The sequence below is a fragment of the Podarcis bocagei genome (genome assembly GCF_964188305.1).
Source record: "Podarcis bocagei genome assembly, chromosome: 2".
NCBI classification, from domain to species: Eukaryota; Metazoa; Chordata; class Lepidosauria; order Squamata; family Lacertidae; genus Podarcis; species Podarcis bocagei.
In genome coordinates this window covers 82,228,221-82,251,486 of record NC_138126.1, presented here as the reverse complement: position 1 = coordinate 82,251,486, position 23,266 = coordinate 82,228,221, and the positions used below count along the sequence as shown (strand labels likewise).

At 44.2% G+C, this 23,266-nt stretch overlaps 1 protein-coding gene across 7 annotated transcripts in view; it reads right to left on the bottom strand.

The window, feature by feature from the left end:
• Positions 1-280: 280 nt before the first annotated feature.
• Positions 281-23,266, bottom strand: part of ARHGEF37 (Rho guanine nucleotide exchange factor 37) — a 45,104-nt gene continuing 22,118 nt past the window's right edge. For 4 of the 7 annotated variants that reach the window (XM_081178447.1, XM_081178448.1, XM_081178444.1 and 1 more), the window contains 12 exons: positions 22,273-22,481; positions 21,226-21,349; positions 18,493-18,640; positions 16,448-16,647; positions 14,209-14,339; positions 12,522-12,626; positions 9,704-9,814; positions 8,683-9,012; positions 6,116-6,244; positions 4,903-5,101; positions 3,609-3,781; positions 281-3,027 (listed from right to left, as the gene is read on the bottom strand). In XM_081178447.1, coding sequence (XP_081034573.1) covers positions 2,794-3,027; positions 3,609-3,781; positions 4,903-5,101; positions 6,116-6,244; positions 8,683-9,012; positions 9,704-9,814; positions 12,522-12,626; positions 14,209-14,339; positions 16,448-16,647; positions 18,493-18,640; positions 21,226-21,349; positions 22,273-22,473 — 2,085 coding nt within the window. In that variant the 5' untranslated portion in view covers positions 22,474-22,481 and the 3' untranslated portion in view covers positions 281-2,793. Of the gene's footprint in view, positions 3,028-3,608; positions 3,782-4,902; positions 5,102-6,115; positions 6,245-8,682; positions 9,013-9,703; positions 9,815-12,521; positions 12,627-14,208; positions 14,340-16,447; positions 16,648-18,492; positions 18,641-21,225; positions 21,350-22,272; positions 22,482-23,043; positions 23,064-23,266 lie in introns of those variants that run through there. The other 3 variants (XM_081178449.1, XM_081178445.1, XM_081178450.1) reach the window with 3 other exon arrangements.

Sequence of the window (23,266 nt, the reverse complement as noted above, 5' to 3'; positions counted from 1 at the left end):
TCTCAAGAAGTAATAAAATCCTACCTATGGAGAAATGGATAACAAGCAGAAAATTTTGCCCTCTATAAATCAGCACCCAAAGCGTAAGGCAAGCACCCAGTTCTAGGACTGTCTGGCACGTTTTCACTTGACAAATGAGGTAGCTGAGCCATCTGGTGGTGAAACTCTGAACTTGCTGGTACATGGAGCAGGCATGATTACTGGAAGAAACAGTTTTGTAAGCATGGATGCAACACAAGTAATATGAACTCACAATTTAAAAACAAAACTCTAAGCCATCTTTGAGTAGAGGAGCAACTCTTTACTTCTTGCAATCAATGCAGTGCAAAACAGCCATTGTAAATATAAAGTGCCTTAAACATAACTGCAGGAGGGAAACAGCCAGTACAAACAGGAATTGGAGCAGGCTCATCGTCCATGGTTACTGGTGCATCCACCACTTTATTTAGGTGCATCCACAGATTGCAGATGCTGCCGCATGTAAGATTCAGACATTTCACGCTCAATTCATATGACTGGGATAGCCCATTAGTGTTGTGATGAGGACCTTACTTCTTCTGCCAAGGTTCACGTGAACACAGAATAGCAACTGGAGTTTTAAAAAACCAAGGGAAGCTTTGAGGAGGAAGACCCACGCTTGGCTGCCATCCCACCAACCTCTCACAAAGTGGAGCGACTTCTGCCCATGCACTGGGATGTGCAGTGCAAACCCAAGGGATCTTCTATTAAGGGTGAGTTACAACATAATGTTTTCCACTTCCTTTGTCCTCCAGCTCACATAAAATGCTGTACATCAAAGAGCAATCCCATGCATTTTTCAAGAGCTACACCTGAAGAGCCCCTGCTAAATTTTTAAACAGCATAAGCTGCATTATCAGCCACACACAGGAGCATTAGTACATCTAAATGTTTCACATAGTCTTGATCGCTCAGGTCAATGAAGACATCAGTTTTCAATGCTGGTGCCAAAAGCGTTCTGAGATGATCGTGAGGACATGATGTGGGAAGGATGAGCATATTATTTTGGCGGGCGGCATGGAAAGTACATCTATATTTAGGCATACCTGTAGGCCACAGTGATCTCACAGGTATGGCTTCCCTCGCTCCAAGTTCTTCTGTCTATGTCGAGGACACACCTCAGTACACCTTTGATACTTGAGATATATATTTTAAAGACTCACCCTATTCTTCTGACTGTATATTGCTTTAACCGATTTTAATCTTGAGAGCGCTTCAGTGCTGCACCAAAGTGATCATTCCATCAGGACAAGCATTTTGGCTTGCCAGATAGAACAACTCCTCCCCTCTTCTCCCCTTGCACAGTGTTCTGGGGGATTCTCCCAGATCCCTCCTGGGACAATTTTGGGGGGCACATGGGCATGAAGGGAGAGGAGTGGGAGAAAAGCCCCATTGCACAAGCAGAAGTCCTTGCACAGGACTTCCACTTTACAGGGCTTGTTAGCTGAATTCCACCCTTTGTATTTCTATATTATAACACACCCTGAGACCTTATGGAGAAGGGCAAGTAAGAAATCAGCAGCAGCAGCATCACCAAAGAATGGATGATGATATTCTTATCATTATTCTTAGTTTATTCTTTTCTATGCTTGTGGTAAAACAGCACAGTAGAAATGCACCTGTGGAGCCAATCCAGGATTTCTGCCTGTGTGTTTGCACCACACTGACCTCCCTGCCAGCTCTCTCTCTCCCTCAGTAAGAAACAGGCCCACCTGCCCAGGAAGCTAGTCTGGCAGCTCTGCCGCATGCAGCAATTTGCATCTGCTCCTTGTGTTATATTGTTCATAAGCCTGGAGAAGGACCTCAGTTCATGTTTCTTTTTGCCTTCACTTCTCCTTCTGAAGGAAAGCAAACTAAAAAGAATTAAAGAGCTCATATTCATAATGTTTTGTGCGAATCAGACCTTAGGGTCTGGCATCTGACTTCCTCCACAACCCCATAATACTTTGTATTCTCTCCTAGAGGTAGACAACTACTCCACACCCAAAGATAAAAGTTATCTAGAGCATACATGCTCTCTTGCTTGTGACTTTGTTATCTGACTTTGCTCCAGATATTTCTCCTTGCCTATCAGAGGATGGCTACATATTAAATACATTATGATTCTCTCTCCAGCAAACATATATTGCAGCACCTTTGCCTAGTTTATTAAAGCTGATTTATTATCAGAGATCAGGACTGGGCTTAGCATCTTCGGAGGTGGCGGACCATGCACATCAGTGGAAAACACTGAGCCAGTTTCTTTGGCTGTTTTCCCACTAACGTTGTGTCAAAAGGAGAACATCACTTCAACAAAAGCAAAAAAGGCGCTCAATTGCCCTGTGACACATGATCTCTTTGTTTAGGTGGCCTGCTGATGCCAATTGAGATGGTTATCCTGGAATGAATACATCAGTCTGTTGTCCCTGTAATTTACTTGACACATGTGAACATCCCTTTATCAAATAAAGCCAGTGATGAGCCTAAGGCTACATCTGTATGAGAACATTCCCTCAAAGTACTTGTGGAAGAATCTTATCAGTAGTGTTAGGTTAAGAAAACACAATTTCAAAAAATCAGGCCACTATGAGCAGCCGCACATCCATATCCAATCACACCTTTTCAATATGTGCAGGACATGAATCCCACCTTGACACTCATGTCAATCCACAGAACTGCTGGTCCCTTTGCCTGCCTCTTTGTTCACTGCATAATATGAAAAGTCTCGTGGAGGAAATGGAAAGGGCAGGTATGTGACAGCACAGCTAACTTCTGAAATTGAGCACCTCCTTATGGCTATGTCTGCGGCGCTGCATATGGCCAAGCAGGTGAGCCCCATCCAGGTGGTTCTGGGATAGGCACCGTCACCAAGTAGCTGGAAGGCACATAGCCCTTCTGGCCATTCACTTCCACCAGGCTCCACTCTGTGCATCCCTTCTTGTCATGAGGCTCCAACACAGTCACTGGCTCACCTGCTTGCAAGCTGACCTCATGACCGCTCCTGGCTGCGAATGGATAACCAGCAACTACCTGAGGAAAGCACAGAGATTAAATCTTAACACTGCATACATATGCCACACAAAGGAGAAGGGAGAAACAAGGGCTGCCCAGCAACAGAGGTAAACTAGGCTACCCCTCTGAGGTGCATGTCTCAGCTGTGAGAATATCATGGAGAGGTAGGCAGGCATAGTGAAGTTTATGGCACAGCAGTAGCCAGGTCAGCCTTCCTTGGCCTGGTGCTTTCTGGATGTTGTTGGACAGCAGCGCCCACTTGGACCCCACACAAGGAGGTCAGGTTCACCACTGGTTGTTCTGCCTCAGGCAGCAAAATGCCTTGGCCACAAACCATGTAGCTGGGTTATTCCAAGGCTATGCTATTCCAAGTTTCTGTCACACCAGCCGAGATCATCTTTTAAACATAATACCCACATTATATTGGGATGGTTGCACAAGTTTGCATATCTGAAATACAGATCTACCCAACAGTACCGCAAAATGCCTTCCATCCACCACTGCCCAGCCATGTACACATGTATCTATGCCACAATATGCTGGGAATAAATGAATGAAAAGAATTAAAAGAAGACTCATTGCTGAAATTTTCTACTCACATGTAAAGCCTGTGTCCTGAAATGAAGTGCTGGGCTGGGAGCTTGGGGCAAGTTGTAAGGGTGATGCATCTGTTCACCACCACCACCTGGGACTGACACCTGCATTCTGGGTTTTTGGCTTTGGACTAGATGATATGGCTGGAGTTTCCCAGGTGATACATAACCTCTTGGTCCTGTAGGGCACATAAAACCATTATGGTCAGGCTGAGCAGCAGGGTCCTCTCATCAGGTACAGCACTTTTCTTTTTGATAATTTGGATTGATGGGTGGACTATAAATACAGTGATGAGAATGAAAGGGTTTGGCATTATTGGAAAGATTTGTAATGGGCGGGGAGGGGAAAGGCAGGCAGAAAGGCACTGCTCTTGTGTGGGAGAGAGAAAGGATGTGTGGTTTGTACTAGTGGAAGGAAAGAAGAACAGAGTGGTGGGGAGGAATAAGAAACAAGTGCAGGATGTTGACCTCGGGAACCAATTATATAAAGGAAGTCAAAGACAGAGAAAGGTGGAACTTGGAACAAGATGTGAGAAGGGGAGGATTTGGAAGCAATGCGGGGGGGGGGGGAATTAGTGGTGGAAGGAGTAACTTGGAAAGTACAAAGAAAGATTAATAGAGTGGTAGGAAAACCAGTGCAGGAAGAGGAAGGGGTGGAGAGAGGAGCAGTATTCAGAAAAAGACACAAAGCAAAAAGGGAAAGGAGGGTTTGGGAAGAAAAGAAAAGGTGTAGATATTCTCTGACCCTGTTCTCAATGAGGCTCAAACAAGGAGCAGGCAGCTTGCAGGCCAGCCACCACCCATCCTCTCCATTCCCCTAAGCTTAATGGGCTTGCCACTAGCAGCTGGCCTGCCACTTTTCAGCTAGTTATCTTTTGTTGTTGTTGTTCTGGCCCAGGCAATTGCAGCAGGGTGGCTGCTGAGACAGGGTTGGCCATGTACTTGCTGCTCTTTCTTGTTCTGCAGTAATGTGTGCGCTAGACAATACACACGGAGCCTTCTGGGAGCATCAAGCATGCTTCAGTCCAGCTACCCCACATGTGCCTGAAGACTTTCCCCCCTCCAGTATGTTCAGTGGGTCACTGGGCTCCCTTACTTTATATGAGCTGCACCCCTGTGCCTAGGCATCCCATGACCATGAAGAGCAGTGTAGCGGTCCATTTAGAAGTGCAGGAGTTCATCATGACAGATGCAATTGTCACACCCTAAGGCAGGGAGATCTGTGTCATAAGTACTGACCTGGTGAGGTCCTTGGTAGCAAATAAAAGGTTTAGGTGTGTAGTTGCAACCCTTACCGTACCTCCACTATCCACCAGCCATCGGTTAGTGTTGCCCTTGGTGTCCCTGTCATGCAAGAGAGCCACAATCTGCCCCCTCTGCAATACCAAGTCCATGTTTTTGCTGCCACTGGTGTTGCTTGTCACTTGATATAGCTTTTCTGGGCCATGTTTGCTCATGAGCAAATGGACTTTCCTCTCCTCTGCAGGGCTAAGAGGCTGCTGAAAAGACACAGGGAGAAGTGGGTCAGAAACATCTTTCTGCAGTCAACTGTGCGACCACGTTAGTGCACTGGAGGATGAGTCATCATAAGTAGGGTGCAGCCACATCTGAACCAAAATATCTTAGAAGATGATGAAACAAATCCTGCAAATTGAACCAATTCTTTACATTTTACTGCATTGAACAGTGGGTTTGTGCAGATACCCTAACAGGATATATGCTTCCTATGGGGTAGATTTATTTTATTTTTAAGAAAATAAGAGTTAAAATTGCAGCCGGGAAGCACTGAGGAAGCAGACATTTTGTGGGTTAAAGATGAGATATACTGTTGCAGAATTTAGCTGTGAATAAAAACTCTGAGGGGAAAAGGGGAAGGAAATTATTTGCATTTGCTTCTGTACTCACAGCTGCACTCCTTCCACAGAGATCCTCTGGGCTGGGGGTGGCTGTGGAATGCTAGTGCTAAGGCCTTTATAAGCGTTTACTTAAAGAAAAATAAATGCACAGTAGTTAATCACAGAATGCAGGGGATACAAACACCTTGCCTGAGAGACAGCCCAGAATATATTTTAGTGTGCAAGAGTGAGAAACTATAATGTTCAAACAGACAGTTTGTTTCCCTGTAAAGATATTCTGAAACCTGCTGCCTTTTGCTGCCTGCCTGATCCTGTCCAAGAGTTGGTTCTGTTTCATTTTTGTTTTGGTATTTTGCCTTGGGATTATTGTGGTTCCTGAGTACTGAAATTCCAATATTTTATTAGCATACGGGGGTGGGGGGGGTGGGAATCCAGTTACTGCCTGAAACTAGGACATATATAGTGAAGAATAGGATTATGCAAGTGTCATGGGGACCTGGTGGATAGCAGCAACAACACCACTGGTATGAGTAACTTCCCCCCCTATGCCCATGCCACATATTAATGTATCAATCAGCCATCGTGTCTGGGGAGTTGTGGGAGAGGCGGGGGAAGAAAGGTTGCAGGAACACCCTCTAAACTTCATCAGTCTCCTACCTCTGCAACAGTGCTTGGCATAACAGTCTCAAATTTCTTGCAGTAGGAGTAGAGCTGAGCTTCAGCCTGGCTTAAAGAGTCCTTCACCATCTTCCCAAAATCAGGTGCAGGGAGGTGTCTGTGTGGCAGCTGTAAAGAAGAATCTTATAATTAATTGGAGATTTTGGGGGGTGGGTGGATGGATTATGGAAAGCAGAGAAAAGGTACTTTTTATGTTAAAAAAATAAGATAATAACAGAAGATAATGATGAGGTTCATAGCGGATTTTATGTACAAATATAAATTTTGCTAGAGGTTTCTGAAAGCAAGCAAAATATCCATCCTGTTTGCAAGCTAAGTCCATCCTGTTGTGTGCAGCATATGTCTCTGCCAGTGCTTACTTTGCATTTTCCTTGCTCCTTCTTTGTTTACAGTCACTGGAAGAGGGACAGAGATGAATTGCATCCTTTTGTGTGTGGAAAGGATGAGGTTGTGAGAAGGAAGTAATCTCCTATAGCCATTGGGACTGCAAGGCAAGTCCTGCTCTCTGTAGTAGCCGGTTTATAAAATGATGTATGGTGCGGAGATGGAGATATATATATAATTTCTCCCTGTCCCAGAAGAATCCAATAGTGCTGTATCACTCAGTGAAGAATGCACCTCTTCACACAATGCATCATTAATGTATGATACACTCCTGCCCCCAGAAATTGTAAAGACTCCTGGTTTAAATGGCTTTAAAAGAAGATGAGTCAGATTTCTAGAGATTAGGGCTATCCATGGCTATTTCTTGCAAAGGCTATACAGAACCTCCATGTTCAGACGCAATATACCTCTGAATGCCAGTTGCTTGGGTACGAATTGGGGAAAGGCTATTGCCTTCATGACCTGCTTGTGCAGTTTCCTTGTGGAGAATAAATGAGAGTTTCAGTGTGATCCAAAAGAGCTATTCTTCTGTATTTTGATTTATTAAGGTAGTACATTCTTCTCGTGCATCCAGAAGGGCTTTCTCAATGGTGGGGCCCATGTTATGGAAGAACCTCTCCCAAGCAAGCATCCACACTGCATGTTTTCAGCTGTCTGTAATACCTTATAAGGTATTTCGCAAGTTGGTTTTAGCGGTTTTGTGAGTTAAACATGTGAAAGAAGGGCACAGACTAGTTAGTTTTATTGCTGGTTTACATTATAGTGCATTGCCTCAGCACACAGTGTCAAGGCAATACTGTCATATTTGAAGGAATTCAACCTCGCTCTAAGCCATGGGTAGGCAAACTAAGGCCTGGGGACTGGATCCGGCCTAATCACCTTCTCAATCTGGCCCCCGGACAGTCCGGGAATCAGCGTGTTTTTACATGAGTAGAATGTGTCCTTTTATTTAAAATGCATCTCTAGGTTATTTGTGGGGCTTGCCTGGTGTTTTTACATGAGTAGAATGTGTGCTTTTATTTAAAATGAATCTCTGGGTTATTTGTGGGGCATAGGAATTCGTTCATTCCCCCCCCCCAAAAAAATATAGTCCAGTCCCCCACAAGGTCTGAGGGACAGTGGACCGGCCTCCTGCTGAAAAAGTTTGCTGACCCCCTGCTCTAAGCTGATAGTTCCTTCAGGGCAAGGCTTTTGGCTTGCCAGATGGAAGGATCCTTCCTCTCTTGCCCACCACGCGCTGTTCCAGGTGTTCTCCCAACCTGCCCTGAACTACATTTGGGGGGCAGAGAGTGTCCGCTTACAGGACTCATTAGCTGAATCTTGCCCACTGGGTGGTACGCTACTTAATTTTACTCAGAGCAGACCCATTGAAATTAATAGGCATGACTATATTAGAAACAATTAACTAAAATATGTTCAGCTGTTGCTTGTGGAGCAGGCAGTGGGGCAGATTACCAGATTGGGTGAAAGAGAGAAGCAGCAAGCACAGATCCTGGCATAGCAGGAAAGGGCGTTGAAAAGCTGGTGGTGTGGGAAAGAATAATAGAAGGATCTGAAACTCTGAGTCTTTTAAAATTTGGAGAGTCCCCAAGAGATTGAGAACAAGCCTGTCTTAGTCAGGTGACTCACTGCTTGGGCAGGATTCTAACACTGCTGAAGCACATGTCTCTGGCTGGGCAGGAGGAACAGAATCAGCTCTCCAAAGAAAAGGCATAGAGCTTCATGGATATAAATGGAAGATCTCTTTAATAAACATGCTAATAGACGCTAGTGTAATGCTCATTGTTATCAGAAGCAGGGAGGAAGGAAGAGAGAGGGCAGTGGGCACCTGTTAGCCACAGTTAAACCTATTTCCTCTCTCTATTGAACTGTTTGAGGAGAGGGGAAGCGGCTTTTAGTCTTTCCCCAACAGCCTCGCTGGTATCGTAGCAAATGTCACAGTCCAAACCCGGGGTCCCTTTCTTGGTCACCCATGCATATGACCAAGAGGTAGAGCCTGGGAACCATCTTTAACTGAGATGATAGTTTCACTAAGCACCCTTTCCCACTCCATCCGCCAGTGCATGTATGTCCCTAAGCCTGGGAGGCAATACAGTTATCTGTTGTCTCTAGGCACAAACACCATAACCCCACATCCTCATCCTTCCTTCCAATTTTTTTACCTGGGTAGCCTCCCGTTCTGCCTCTTGGAGAACTTGCTTGGCCAGATCCCTCAGAAGGGCCACAAAAGTACGCAGAATATGCCCCAACCACTGCCGGGCCAGCTGGTTGAACACTGGGAGCTCAGACACAAGCAGCGAATTTATGGCGAGATAGGTATTCATGGCAGCCTCCTCTTCATATGTCACACTGCCTGTCTCATTCCTCTTCTCCTCAAATTCCTCATAGTCCAGCTGCTTGTCCAAGCGCTTCTTGATCAGTTTTTGAGGCCCTTTCAGAGTCTCTGACAAGTTGACCAGCGGAAGGTACACCAGGTTCTCCAGTCGTCTCCTCTGCAAAGCAAGGAAAATCAAATACAGTTCTGAAATCTTGACCTCCCCTCACTCAGCAGATGAGAGGCATCGGGGATTGGGGCCCTTTGGGGTTCCACTAGGGAAGTGCTGAGGAATTCTTGCTCCAAAAGGTCAAGGAACATGCTCTGGGTCCCATCACCAGACTCCACCTTCTCACCTGTTATGCAACATGAACAGCCCAAGCCCAAAGGAACCCAGTTCCTAACAAAGATTTGCAGCATCATTTTACAACAATGAGCAACATGGGTCAGAATACAGTCAAATGCTATGTATACAGCCAGGTCTCCCCCCCTCCCCAAATTCAAATTGAAGTTGGAGGGTGGAATGCAGTATTTCATAAGAAGTAACAGGGTAGATATAGAAGAGAGATGGGTTTGTGGTGAATGCTGTGTGCACACTGCTTCCTAAACTAGCAGTGGGGATGCACTGGATTTATAGTAAGCAGGAGTGTGTAAACAGCCAAACTTTCAGTGTTTGTAGAATCAAGGCAGATGTTGTAGAGCAGTAGAACATGTGTTCTGGATGATTCAGAGATAAGCAGCCATCAAATATGCTACCAGGAAATGGAAAAGCTCTGAAGCAGCCAGGATGGAGGAAGGTAGATCTGCTACATTCTTCCTCCCTACACCACAACCAGGCTGTAACTAGAAAGAACCAAGACATTACTTACAAACTCAGCAAAGATAGTGCTGTGGAGTTTTCCTGCAAGCTGGCAATATTGTTGGATAGTCCCTCCTTCTGTTCCTAGTTCATTCTCATGCGGTTTATAGCTGAGGAACTCCTAAGAGACAAAGAAAAGAGCTTGATTACAAGAAGAAGTGATTAAGATATCTTTTTGCTGCTAGGCAGTGTCACCAATACTGAACTAGATGGACCAGTATTCTGACCTGGTAGAAAGCAGCTCCCTACGGTCCCAGAGTAGGGAATTAATTTTCAATTAATTGACCCATCTGTATCCTGTTTTTCCGAAACACTGGGTAGCTAACAATGCTATGAGAGAGGAACCGTGAGTTATGACATTGATCCAGTAAAGGAAGATCTGATGTGAGACTTTCTTCAAAATGCACTGGGTGGTCTTTCATCTTCAAGTCCAAACATTCTTCTCCTTTCTGTTCTGGTTACATAACCTGCTTAGAGTATCAGTGAAATATGTGACTGAATGGGGCCATTAGTACCAACAAATCTATTTTTAGATGGTGCTCTGAAGTCTCATAACTTATTACTGTGAGGCTGATTGTATACCAATAAAAACTTCCACAATCTATTGCAGAGTCCCAAAACCATAGAATCTGCAAGCCAGCTAATTGTGATCACAGATCACCACTTTGTGTAACAAACAGCAAAGTCAACATATTTTTAATTTTTCTGATTTCAGCCAGCTCCTACTTCAGAAACATAACCTGCTCAAAGAATGAGTGAAGGAGCCTATTGTGTGGAGCCGTTCACACTCCTGTTTCCTCTGCATCCAGTAAGCTCCCACTTCTGCTTTGGGAAGTGGTGTACACACCACGTTAACCACAATCCACATCTATTCTGTATCTACCCTTTCATTTTTAATGAAATACTGCATTTTGATGGATTTGCAGAAGAGGGATTTGCATGGGTTAACACAAAGAAGAGTGAGGAACATAAATATTCCCAGACTATCCCTGTACCTTTAACCTGTCAACTTTCTTCTTCTCTATCCCCTTGTTTCTTAGACTGATATGTTGCATCCTGTTTACAACTTCCTGCTCCTCCTCACACTCCTCTCTTCAACCTCAAGATAAGAGGGTCATCTTCCTGCTTTCCTCTAAGAGAACAAAGGAGCAGACATGACTGCCCTGTCCTCCTAGGCTAATTAGTTGGGTCAGAACTTGAAACTTTCCCATCCATGTTATGTATTTCCTAAAACAAATAACATTATCATTTTCTCACCTGCAAGCATCTCTCTGTGTGTGATTGCAGCAAAGATTCACCACCCAAATGCTGCTCACTACATTCAAAAGGGTTTTGCTATCCCAGTGGATCCAAACTGAAAAAGGAATGGCCTAGCTGCACTTTAAGATGGCAATGTGTACACAGCCATTGTGCTCCAAAGTACCCCTATGGGATAGATCTGGTGTGGGGATGTATCTATCCTAAGGAAAACAGAGTCTTGTGAAAGAAAGCATCAGAATCAGTTATGAAAATAAAGAAAGTGGGAGGGTTTTCTGGTCACTCTGGGCTCATCCACACTTCCTCTTGTCCTGCAACTTTCCCCTGGGGAAAACTGCTCTTTAGAGCTCAATCAGCGCAAATGGCAATTTGGGCTTTCTGTGGATTGCTATTTGCTCCCAATTAGAGCTAAAGAGCGGATTCTCCCTGGGAAAGGAGTGGGGCAAGGGAAAAAATGTTTGGACCCATGCTTTCCAGGCATGGGACAAGTGGAAGTGTGTTTAAGCCCTTTCAAGAAGTGCATTCTGAACTCCGTAATGTTGAGACTGTGCTTGAGGGTGAAGTCTGGGCTCTTTGTTTGTGGCCAAGGACTGATACTTGCAGAAGTATGAGGAAGAGAAAAGCAGAGCAATTTAAAAGCTGTTGTCAACCTGCCAAACAATGCATTTGGAGGTCAGGTTGTTTCCGCCCTTGGTTCATAGAATCCCAGGAGTTTATTCACACCTCCAACAGGATCTCCCCCAGGGCATGGAGCCTGAGTATGTTCAACATGCTGAATCTCAAGAGCAGGGGATTGCAGCATGTGCCAAGCACTGTTAGCTTTGAGGACACTGTTTCTGATTCATTTTCTTGCTAGCAAAACACCAGAGCAGACTGGGCATGAAGCAATAATAACACAATGAAAGGTTAAACTGTGACACAGGCCATCTCTCAGGCTCAGCGGAAGAAAGATTGATGTGTTTCCTAAGGTTTGGTTCCCTATCTGCTTTCAAAATCTATACTGGTGGAAACTATCTCTATTCCTGCAGGAAGATTACAGCTTGCCTCCCAGAAGAGCATTTATTCATATTTACTCCTTTCCTTTCAATTACCTGTTAATATACCAGAGGAATTGTGGATGAGCATCCCATCCACAGATATGAACCTGAAATGCACAGATGGCAAGGAAGACCCCAAAGGTGTAGCCAGGTGTTTATGTCAGACTAGCATCTGAAAACGTTCTCCAATGTAAAGATGTGCATCTGCAGCCATTTTAAGAGCATAAAAATATTCCTGCTAGATCCCTCATGCAGACTCATTTCCCCAAATTGAATTTGGATTAGTGCTGTTTCTCTGTGGCTTGCGGAAATCAGAACTAATGGGCCCAGGCACTTACATGCAAACTAAAAGTTTTAACTGATACAAATGGGCAGACCTCAGTCATGATTCTCCAAGTACTTTCTGACCAGCTACTGAAACATTGTCAAGAGACAATGATGGGTTGTCAAGGGTACTCTAAGAAATCCCTGCTGAGTACTCTGTGTACTTATCCCATGAGCTAGCTTCAACATGAGATAAATGAATATTAGTACCTCTGTGTTGATCAGGAAAGAGGCCACATTCTCCTTCAGATCGGCTACAGCTGATGACAACTCTTGGAACTTTTCTTCCAGTGTGTCAAACTCTTTGTCCTTTGTCTAAAGACCAGAGAGAGGAAATTATATTATAGCTCCAATGGACAGCAAAGGGTTAGCCTTAAGTTATAGAATGCTAGGGGAGAAGATGAGACACTAAATGTGTTGGCATGGTAGCAACAGTACATAGTGATGTCTGTGCCTGTGCATCATTGCTTTACATTTATATTGCAAATAATGGGTTGAATCCAGTACTGTTGTTCTGTTCATGTGACAGACTTCTACTTGTTCAGTGGAACTTCCTTCTCCTGTCCTCTGCAACTCCATCCCCAAAATCTGCTCAAGAGGGCTGGGGGTGCCATGGAGCAGATTTTGGGGGTGCACAAGGACAGGAGAGGAAGTTCTGTTGAACAAAATATTAACGAATTATTATTATTTACACAAAACAAGCACCTGTCGCCTTTGGAGTCTTCCAGGAAATTAAACATCATTCCTGATATATGCACACCTTAGATCAGCAGGAAACTAAATACCTAATACAAGACTTGCTGTGTGAATTCTTCTTCTGTACCTCTGAAGTGCCCTGGTGCCTGAATACATTTTCCTGTTGTATACCTGCTGCATAAACAGCAGAGTTGGGATATTGAAAGGAAGGGTTTCATTTTATTTTCAAATTATGCTAATAAAAAGAAAAAGATTAAAAATTAAGAATTATGGAGAAGGGCTGTAGCTCAGTGACAGAGCACCTGCTTTCCATGCAGAAGGTCTCTGGTTCAGTCCCTGGCATCTCCAGGCAGGCCTGGGAGAGACCCTTGTCTGAAAAACTGGAGAGCTGCTGCCACTCAATGTAGACAAGACTGACTTAACCCAGCCAGTGGTCTGACTCAGTATACAGTAGCTTCTTATGTTCCTATGACTACTAGGACATGGAGAGAGGAGATTGAATTTAAAACTATACAGATAAAAATTGAAATAAAAAGGCCAAGAGGATTTATTGCAATTCCTGGATTCCCCCCCCCCCCGGATTCTTTCAGTTCATTCTCACACTTCAGAAACCACATAAACCAGGTTGCAGTGCCCTGACACTGCTAATTTTTCTGCTGATGGAAAGAACCATGACTTCATTTCAGATTGCCAGCCCAGCTTCCCATTGTGGTTAATGACTGATCGGCTGTTCCTAAGCAGGGTCAAAGGGCTTGAGCGTCTGCAAAACAGGAACCACCTTGAGCTTGATACCTCGGCTGGAATGCGATGAGGACAGGAAAATGCTCTGCGTGCTTACCACACTGCACAAATTACTGGTGTTGCCCTTAACTATGAAAGAAACACTCCTGGCCAGGTCACAAGTGGGTGCTGTTATGTGATCTCCTCAGTGTTGATGTCATGATCCCAAAACTGATTGCATGAGCTCAGAGAGGCTAATATGTGATAGCTTATTGCTATCTATGAAGCAGCCTGAAGACACCAAGTCAGTGAGTTCAGTCTGATGAAATAGAAACTATGGGTGGCATAGAAGAATGCTTTTCCAAAAGCCAGTCTTGGTTTGTGTGTGTGTCCTGAATTCACCCTCCCTTGCCACTCTAGGATGCTGCCAGCCCACCCTTTAACTGAGATAGTGGAGACAAGACAAGCACAGAGCACTCACCTTAGGCACAATTCCAGCCTCCTGCATAAAGAGGCGGCTCAGTCGTGTGGTCTTCTTGGCAATGGAGTGGGGGTTGAGGCGAGCCAGGCGTTCCCGCAGAGTCAGATACCCAGGCTTGTTATATTTATTTGCTATTCTCATGTCACATGGGTTAGAAGGTAGGAAAACAGGGAAGGAGCACATTACACACGGTGGAAATGAATGCCCTGGGCATTTGGTGATACAGAACACTGTCCCAATACAAAAAGAAAACTATAGTTTCTGACACATGGCTTTGGTGGTGGAGAAGCACCTTGTTCTGTTTTGAAGTATCAGCTATCTTTCAATTAAAACTGGCCCTGAGATTGCCATGAAGGATTTGCTGAGTTGGCCACTTTCTTTCTTTTTATTTTATTATATTTTATTTTTATTTGCTTTTCTGGTACAGTTCTTCATTAGTACATCAACATTAGTACAACTGTTGCATTCAAAAAGGATTGGTAAGAAAATTACCGTATTTTTTGCACCATAACACTCACTTTTTTCCTCCTAGAAAGTAAGGGGAAATGTCTGTGCGTGTTATGGAGCGAATACCTGCGGGTGGCGGGGGGATCTGCTGCAGTCGTGAGCAGAGGATCCATAGTTCCCCTTCCTTCCCTCCTCCGTGGTTACAAAGCATGGATCCACATGGATCCTCAGGATTTTTGCATTGGGCTACTCCAAACTCACTGTCAGATCACATGTCTGTGGCCACAGCATGAACCACAAAAATCATATATCCACTATTTCATTTAGAATATTTTTTTTCTTGTTTTCCTCCTCTAAAAACTATGTGTGTGTTATGGTCTGGTGCGTGTTATAGAGCGAAAAATACGGTATTTCTTAGGTTGACCACTTTCAAGGAAGCAGCATGTTAATTAATTATTGGGATTATCACACACCTCTCGTCTCTTTCTGTTACCCTTCCCTGTTACCCTTTCACTCTGCTTTGTTTACCATCTAGGCTGGTGAAGAGTTGCAGAGGACTCAAAACCTTGCACACTGTTTTGTGAAATTTTGGTTGGCCTAAAAAAGGAATTGCCCTACTGTGGGGTTTTTTAATGAGAGAAAATGGCTGCCTTTGGTTTTTTTAGCATGTACTGTGCCCATCTTCTGAGACCACAGTTAAGGGGCACACTCTGCCCCTTTTGCTTCAGTGCTAACTTTGCCGCTGAGTGCTCCCAGCTCGACAGGGGATCCTCAGCTCAACTCCTCAGGTGCAACTGGGCAACAGCTCCAAAGCAAAATGGAAGGATGCTTTCCTCATGTGTTTGCATGATTGTGTTTGTGTGTCCGTGGGCATCCATAACACTGAGCAAGAAATTGGCTATCAAGAGACCATGCTGTCTATTGTGTGTCTTTATCTTATGCTGGTCTACTGTAATTGAGAGAATGAGTGTATGTACCCTCTACTTCTGCAGTTGCCAATTGCCTATCTAGGATGTTTTATTTATGTATGGAGGTGCTTTTACTTATGGAGGTCTATGACCGTAATAATGATTTGGATTTGGATGGTTCAGATCCATATCCAATTGTGAGTATATGGTTCCTGATTCTTAGCCTATTAATTTTCTTAGGGCTGGTTTAGCAAACTACTCTCAGTGCAGAGGTGGAACTGACGTTAGAGTTACTGAATGATATTCAACTAAGTTTGACATCAGCGCATCCACTGTACTCTTTTTGGTGCCTGCTGAAAACCTTTTTGTTTAGGCAAGCCTACCAAGATATATAGAATGCTTGCATGTATTTTAATCTGTGTTTAGCTTATTGCTGATTTTAATTATTATTTGAATGTTTCAGATGTCTGTTTTAAACTGCTTTTACTTAAAAATTTGTTTCACTCTTTCTGAAAACTGCTGTGAGGATTTTTTTTCTACACTCAAACTGTTTATAAATTATATGAAATAATTAAATAAAACAAGTAAGTTTGCCATGTTCATTAATTTCAGTGGGCTTACTCTGAGTAAAACAGCTCAATACAACCATTTTAAAAAAATATTTTCTTTTCTACACTGTCTGCATTTTTTCTTGTCATTATTGAGACACAGCCATCCTTGGTAACCCACTCAATGTAGACCTCAGGGTCCCACAAGCAGGCATCAAATGTATGCCCAGAGTGGCTTCAGAAGAATAAACAAGCCCAAGTGACTGAAACCACCCACACAGTACAGGGCTCCTGGAGTAGAGCAGATGGTGTCCAGAGAGCATCCATTTCCCTCACCTACTTCCTTGCGTCTTTTGTACTCATTGATATTGGCATTGACGTCTGTCATAGCAGCAGCTGCAGCTTGGAGAGCTCCATAGGCATTGTCGCTGACTGGGGTATTTTCCAATATCTTCTGCAGCAGCAGTGGGTATTTTGTGACCCGTTGCACTGGCATCACCAGGAAGAAGCTCAGGTCTGAAGCCCCAATGTGAGGCCTGTTTAAGAGATGCAGAAGGACAGCAAAATTTAAGCAGGCTTCAGAATTTACTAGCTTAGTGATTCCCTAGGTTTCTCTAGTAGTACAAGTACTAGTGCTTTTACTTATGGTAGAAGCTCATGGGCATAGCCAAGGGATCAAGTAAATAAAAATACTTAACTAAAAGTAGAAAGAATCAGAATATTTGAAATTGAAATGTTTGCTGAGGTCACTTGGACGATGCTGTGGCGGATTCTAGTGACACAGCTGGCAACCCTACTGAGCGATAGGCCTGACTTCCGTGAATTGACTAATCATGTCACAGGTAGCTTGTCCCCCCCCCCATTAACATAAATCCTGGCTACGCCCATGCAGTAATTGTACCCTACTAGTTTGATTTTGTTTGTTTATTGAAGCCTGTAAGAAAACTGGAACCATTGCCTGGTGCCTAGTTATTCTGTCATGGTGCATGGTGATTGTATCATTGCCATGTTAACTGGTTACACCATGCAGCAGGGCCTGGAGAATTCGTTTGCTGCTGTTACACTGACATTATGAATGAGGCCATCTGTGACCAGTGCAAGGCTTCATCTTCCAGCATCTTTTTTCAGCAGTGCCCAACCAGATACTTTTAGGAAGACCACAAGCAGGGCACAAAAGCAAGAGCCGTCCCCTGTTGTTGCTCCCCAACCACTGGTATTCAGCAGTACACTGCCTCTGAATATGGGGATAGTATAGCTACCCATAGCAATATCAATTGATAGACATCTCCTACATGATGAATTTGTATAATCCTTTAAACCACCTAAGCTGGTGGTCATAACACCTTATGGCAGTGAATTCCATAAATCAGTTGTTATGTGAAGAATTGCAGGGGGGGGGGGGGAGAGGCCATTAGTTCTTGGCAATGGAGGCCACAGTACAGGCTTGAACACTGAATGCTGCCACATATGCATGGCACATCATGGACACTGGATGCTGGGAACTATAAGAAATTAATGGAACAACAGTGGGAAGATGTAACATAGACCATATTTGCACTCTGCTCTTGCCCATTATTCTCTATTCATTCTCTTACTGATTCCACCCACACCCACACCCCGATTCAAGGCTAGAAACTAGCTGGGGTTAACTAATGTACGCTTTGTTCCATTGACCTGTGTAGACCTTGGCAGATTTCCACTCTCTGGTTTGGGGAGCTTGTCCTTGCTCATTTGCAAAAGAGAACTGTCGCCTCTCACAGCCGTGCTCAGTCACTCAGATAACAGTCTCAGCCAGCTGAAGTGATGGACTGACCCGAAGGACACAGATGCTGCCAGCCACTGACTGATGTCCTTGCCTCATTACACACAGTGTCATGTTTGTTTAGCTAACGAACTCACCCTGGGACTGATTCTTCTCCAACAGATGGAGGGAAGAAGTAACAAAGGCAGCAGGGCCTCTGAGTGGGCACTGCATCACAACATGACCATGATCTTTTTAGCCATATCCAGAAACACAGTGCTGAATAGGTTGAAAAACAGAAGTTCCTGGTTCAGTTCCTCATTGCCATTGGTGGACCTTCGGATTAACCACCAACAATGACACAGGCAACAGAAGCAAGAAGAATGTGAGGAGTAACTATACATTGTGGAGGGCAAGTAAACCAGAAATAATGTGGTGCCCTCTGGATGTTGTTGGACTACAACTCCCATCAGCCCCAGCCAGGATAGCTAACAACGAGGGATGATGGCAGTTGTAGTCCACAACATCTGGAGAGCATCACATTGGCTCCCCCTTAAGTAGACAACCATTCACAAGCCTACTTCTATTTCACATTTGAAGTCTGGGTCACATGTTTCTGACTATCAAGGGAGCTACTTACACTGTGACAGTCAGGGTATCCACAATCTCTTTCTGCAGCCTTGGCTCATTCCTGTAAATCTCCAGCAGTAGAAGAGCTTGATCATAGTCACCACAATAAATTTTATAGACGTTCTCCACCTCCTCTTTGAGCTCTTGGAATAAGGTGCCTACCATAGCAAAGGTACAATATTGATTCTGCAGCACACCGATCACATCTCTAAGACAGGTGCCTAAGAAAACCCTCAGAACCACCAAAGTAACAGCAGCAATAATTGTCCTCTAAACAATTAATCATTGATCCTTACCTATGGAACATAAGAGGCCCCCTTCTCCTTTTAATGAAAAACTAAAAGCCTGTATCCAGAGCTGGCAAGTTAGTTAAAACTAAAACATAAGACCAATAGGTCCAGTGTCTAAATTACCAAGCTGACCTACTACCTTCAATCTCCTTTGCTCTGGGCTCCCTACCTTTAGCTTCCCTACCACCTAGGTCCTCTTCCTAGTCTTCAGCTTGTCACTGTGGGAAGTTTTAATCCCTGCCAAACTGACAACTTTCTCTTCCCTCGCGGAAGTTGTTCTACGAAGTATTAGATGGCAGAACTCTTTTGTATTCCATCAGCATCATTTTCCCAGTAAGGAATCATTGACAGGATATGCTGCTAAAAAAGGAAAGGGGCAATGTTATACAGTGGTTCCACTCCTTCGTCCTGTGCCATGTCCAGAAAGTGGTGTTGGGGAATGAGTGTTCAGACCCCTGGGCTTTCAGTGGGGTGAACTCAGGGTTCCGTCCTCTCCCCCATGCTTTTTAACATCTATATGAAGTCGCTGGGAGACATCATCAGGGGTTTTGGGCTGGGTGTTCATCAGTATGCAGATGAAACCCAGCTCTACCTCTCTTTCAAATCAGAACCAGTGAAGGCAATGAAGGTACTGTGTGAGTGCCTGGAGGCAGTTGGAGGATGGATGGTGGCTAACAGATTGAGGTTGAATCCTGACAAGACAGAAGTACTGTTTTGGGGGGACGGGGCGAGCAAGTGTGGGGGACTCCCTGGTCCTGAATGGGGTAACTGTGCCCCTGAAAGACAAGGTGCACAGCCTTGGAGTCATTTTGGAATCACAGCTGTCCATTGAGGTGCAGGTCAATTCTGTGTCCAGGGCAGCGTCTACCATGCTGAGTATGCAGGCTGAGACCCTACCTTCCCACAGACTGTCTGGCCAAAGTGGTGCATGCTCTAGTTAGCTCCTGCTTGGATTACTGCAATGAGTTCTACATGGAGGTACCTTTGAAGGTGACCTGGAAACTACAACTAATCCAGAATGCAGCAACCAGACTGGTGTCTGGGAGTGGCTACCGAAACCATATTACGCCAGTCCTTAAAGACCTACATTGGCTCCCAGTATGTTTCCAAGCACAATTCAAAGTGTTGCTGCTGACCATTAAAGCCCTAAATGGCCTCGGCCCAGTATACCTGAAGGAGTGTCTCCACCCCCATTGTTCAGCCCTGACACTGAGGCCCAGCGCTAAGGGCCTTCTGGTGGTTCCCTCACTGCAAGAGGTGAGGTTACAGGGAACCAGGCAGAGGGCCTTTTTGGTAGTGGCACCCGCTCTGTGGAACACCCTCCCATCAGATGTCAAGGAAATAAACAACTACATGACTTTTAGAAGACGTTTGAAGGGAGCCCTGTTTTGGGGAAGTTGTTGATGTTTGAAATTTTATTCTGTTTTTAGTCCTCTGTTACGAGCCGCCCAGAGTGACTGGGGAAACCCAGCCAGATGGGCAGGGTATAAATATAATAATAATAATAATAATAATAATAATAATAATAATAATAATAATAATAATAATTAATGAGCTAACATGAAAACATGTTGTGATGACCTAAAGAATTAGTACTGACCATACTGCCCTTTAGACATTCCCCTAAACATGTGGGAGTTACTTGTCCGTGAGCAACTCCTGTGCAGCTGTGAGAATGTTTAGGACCCTACTACAAGGCTAGGTTTTGATCACCTTTTTCCTGCCCACCCCAACTCCCAGAATTAGCAACCCTTTCACACCATTGTGCCAATTCCATGAGAAAGGTGCAGTCAATCAGTCGTTTAAATATGGTGAAACCATGTCAACTTTCACCCAGTTATGTGGGAATGCCTTACACACAAGCAGTTCCCATTCAGCTGGGGAAATGTATAAAGGGCATCTGTTTTATCTTCACAAAAGAATGACCTAGAAGCCCAGGAAAACTGTAGCTTAGAAAACAATGCATGGTTGGCTCAGGTAGCAGTTGCCTGAGGACTCCTCTTTATGTTCTGCTAATTGGTTGCAACCTTGATGATTTCCCTGTACTTCTTCTGTTCTAGCAGTGCAACCTATGCAGTGTAGTTATAGTTCCCCTTTCTTAATGGATTAGTGCAATAGCATTACCAGTGAAACTGTGCTATGACCTTTGTCCTGTCCATGATTTGGGGTTATGAATTAAATCTTAGCACAAATTACCAAAGTTTGTTTTGCTCCTTGGCCATGTAAACACCTTCAGAGTAATTATTTTCTGCTTCTACAGATGGTAGGATCAATATTGAAAACACAGGAGGAATTAATCATCATCATCATCATCATCTTTATATCCCATCCATCTGGCTGGTCAGCATCACAGCAATTATTGCTAGCAATAGACAGAAGTTAATGTAACACAAAGCATATCACTGATTTAATAACATCTGTCTCAGATGGCTGGTTGTTATATTCCCACTCACTGATACGGTAGAGCTGCTCGTGCTCCTGGTTCATTGCAGCTTCAAGTCCTTTCAGGAAACGTCTGGAGATGTGCAGGACATCATCTATATTGGAGAAAAGTCCTTCCAGGTCAATCTCAGGGAGCTAAAAGGCACAATAGATTAGGAGAATGCATCAGTTCTTTCTCTGTGCGTCCATGAGTGAGCAAATGATTACTGTTTGAACAGTAATCCGAATGTTGCTTCTAAGGGTACATCTAGAATCAAACACCTATGCATTCTGGGACTGCAGAAACAGAGATCACATCCTTGCAGAACGGATGCACCAAAGATGGTGCTTAATTGTCACCATCTACCAGGAGAAAACTTGCTGACAACAGGACCCAGTGGCCACCTGTAGACAGACCTCTAAATAGCCAGGTACTCTGCACTGCTGTAGAAGGGACTGGGGAAAGGTATAGCACCAGCTTAAGAACTGTCTTGTCTTAGTCTATAATGTACAGCATATCCCCAAAGATGTTACTGTTACCCAAAGCATCTCACACTGCAGCCTACACACCGACTATCATGGTAGCTTCTTAGACTACATTCACACCATATATTTAAAGTACTATGATACCACTTTAAACAGACATGGCTTCCCCCAAACAATTCTGGGAGCTGTAGTTTGTGAAAGGTGCTTCAAATTGTTAGGAAACCTTCCCTCACCTGCCAAGCTACAATTCACAGAGTTCCCTGTGAAGAGGGATTGACTGTTAATCCATTGTTAAATATATAGCGTGGCCTTAGCCTACCCCAAGTTCTGAATTTCACTACTAGGAACAAATGCTTAGCTTTCTTAAGTTCCTTAATGCGTCGTTGTTTTCAGAATTTGAGATTGCCTGTTGCGGATTTTAAAAACATTTTGCTGCACGATTCACTCCCATGGAAATGTGTAGAGGAGGGATAGCCAACCTGGTGCCCTCCAGATGATGCTGGACTACAACTCCCATCATTCTGGCGATGATGGAAGTTGATGTGCATCATCGTCTGGGGTGGGCACCCCCTGGTGTGGAGGGTCTGCCTCACCTGCTTTTTCTGGAGGTGATTACGGATATCTGAAATACACAGCTGAAGGTTCTGTACATAACTGGTCTCTGTGTTGATGAGCTCCTCCACAGCCAGCCGTTGGTTCTGCTCTGTTTTGTCCAGGTATGTCAGAGTTTCATATATGGGTTCAGCCTCTGGTGTCTCCTCAGCTGTCAGTTCATCTGTGCTGTCATTTGCCATATTGGGAGCTATAAAGAGAGAGGGAGACACAAGAGGAAAAGGCGGGCCATGAGTGCACATAATCCACTTAATAATCTTCAGGCCCATCCTAACTCTACACTTCAGTGGGAACATGCTGCTGGGTTTATTATTTTGCAAATGTCATACTGCCTATGCTCTGCCATGAGACTAGCTGCTCCACCCATTGGCAGAGAGCTTCTGTAGGGCAGCAATGCCATCACATTTCAGTTGTGAGCCAGGAAGCTGCTTATTGTAATCTTGTCTGTGCCCTGAAAGTTACTAGGTGTCTTAATTTATTGAATTAGTAGATTTATATTCCAGCATTTATGAGTACACAACAGGTACCCTGAGCTGAGAATTGCATAACGTTCCCCTAAGATGCCCCTGAAATGGTTTGTGCTACAATGACACATCTCCATCCTTGAATCAAGTTACAATATATATCTACATAATATACTTAAAATCACTAAAGAGCAAATTTTGATGTTGGCCTGGAATTGTGAGATAGCCTTTCAGACTATTTTGATGGTTGGGTTCTGCCGCCACCCATGTAAGCCACTTAGCATTCACTAGCATGTGGAAACGTGCTTCAGGACAGGACAGGAGGAGTGTGTAGCTTGCAAATAAGTTTCTAAAAAACCCCAAAAATAAAGTTTGCAAATTGGTGGATTCAGCATGTTATTCTCAATAAAAACAGATGCACTATCTTGGAGAATATTATATTGTTGTAAAATTGGGAGATTTAGACAGAGGGTTAATGGAGCCAGAAGTTTTGTGAGGGACTCCCTTACTA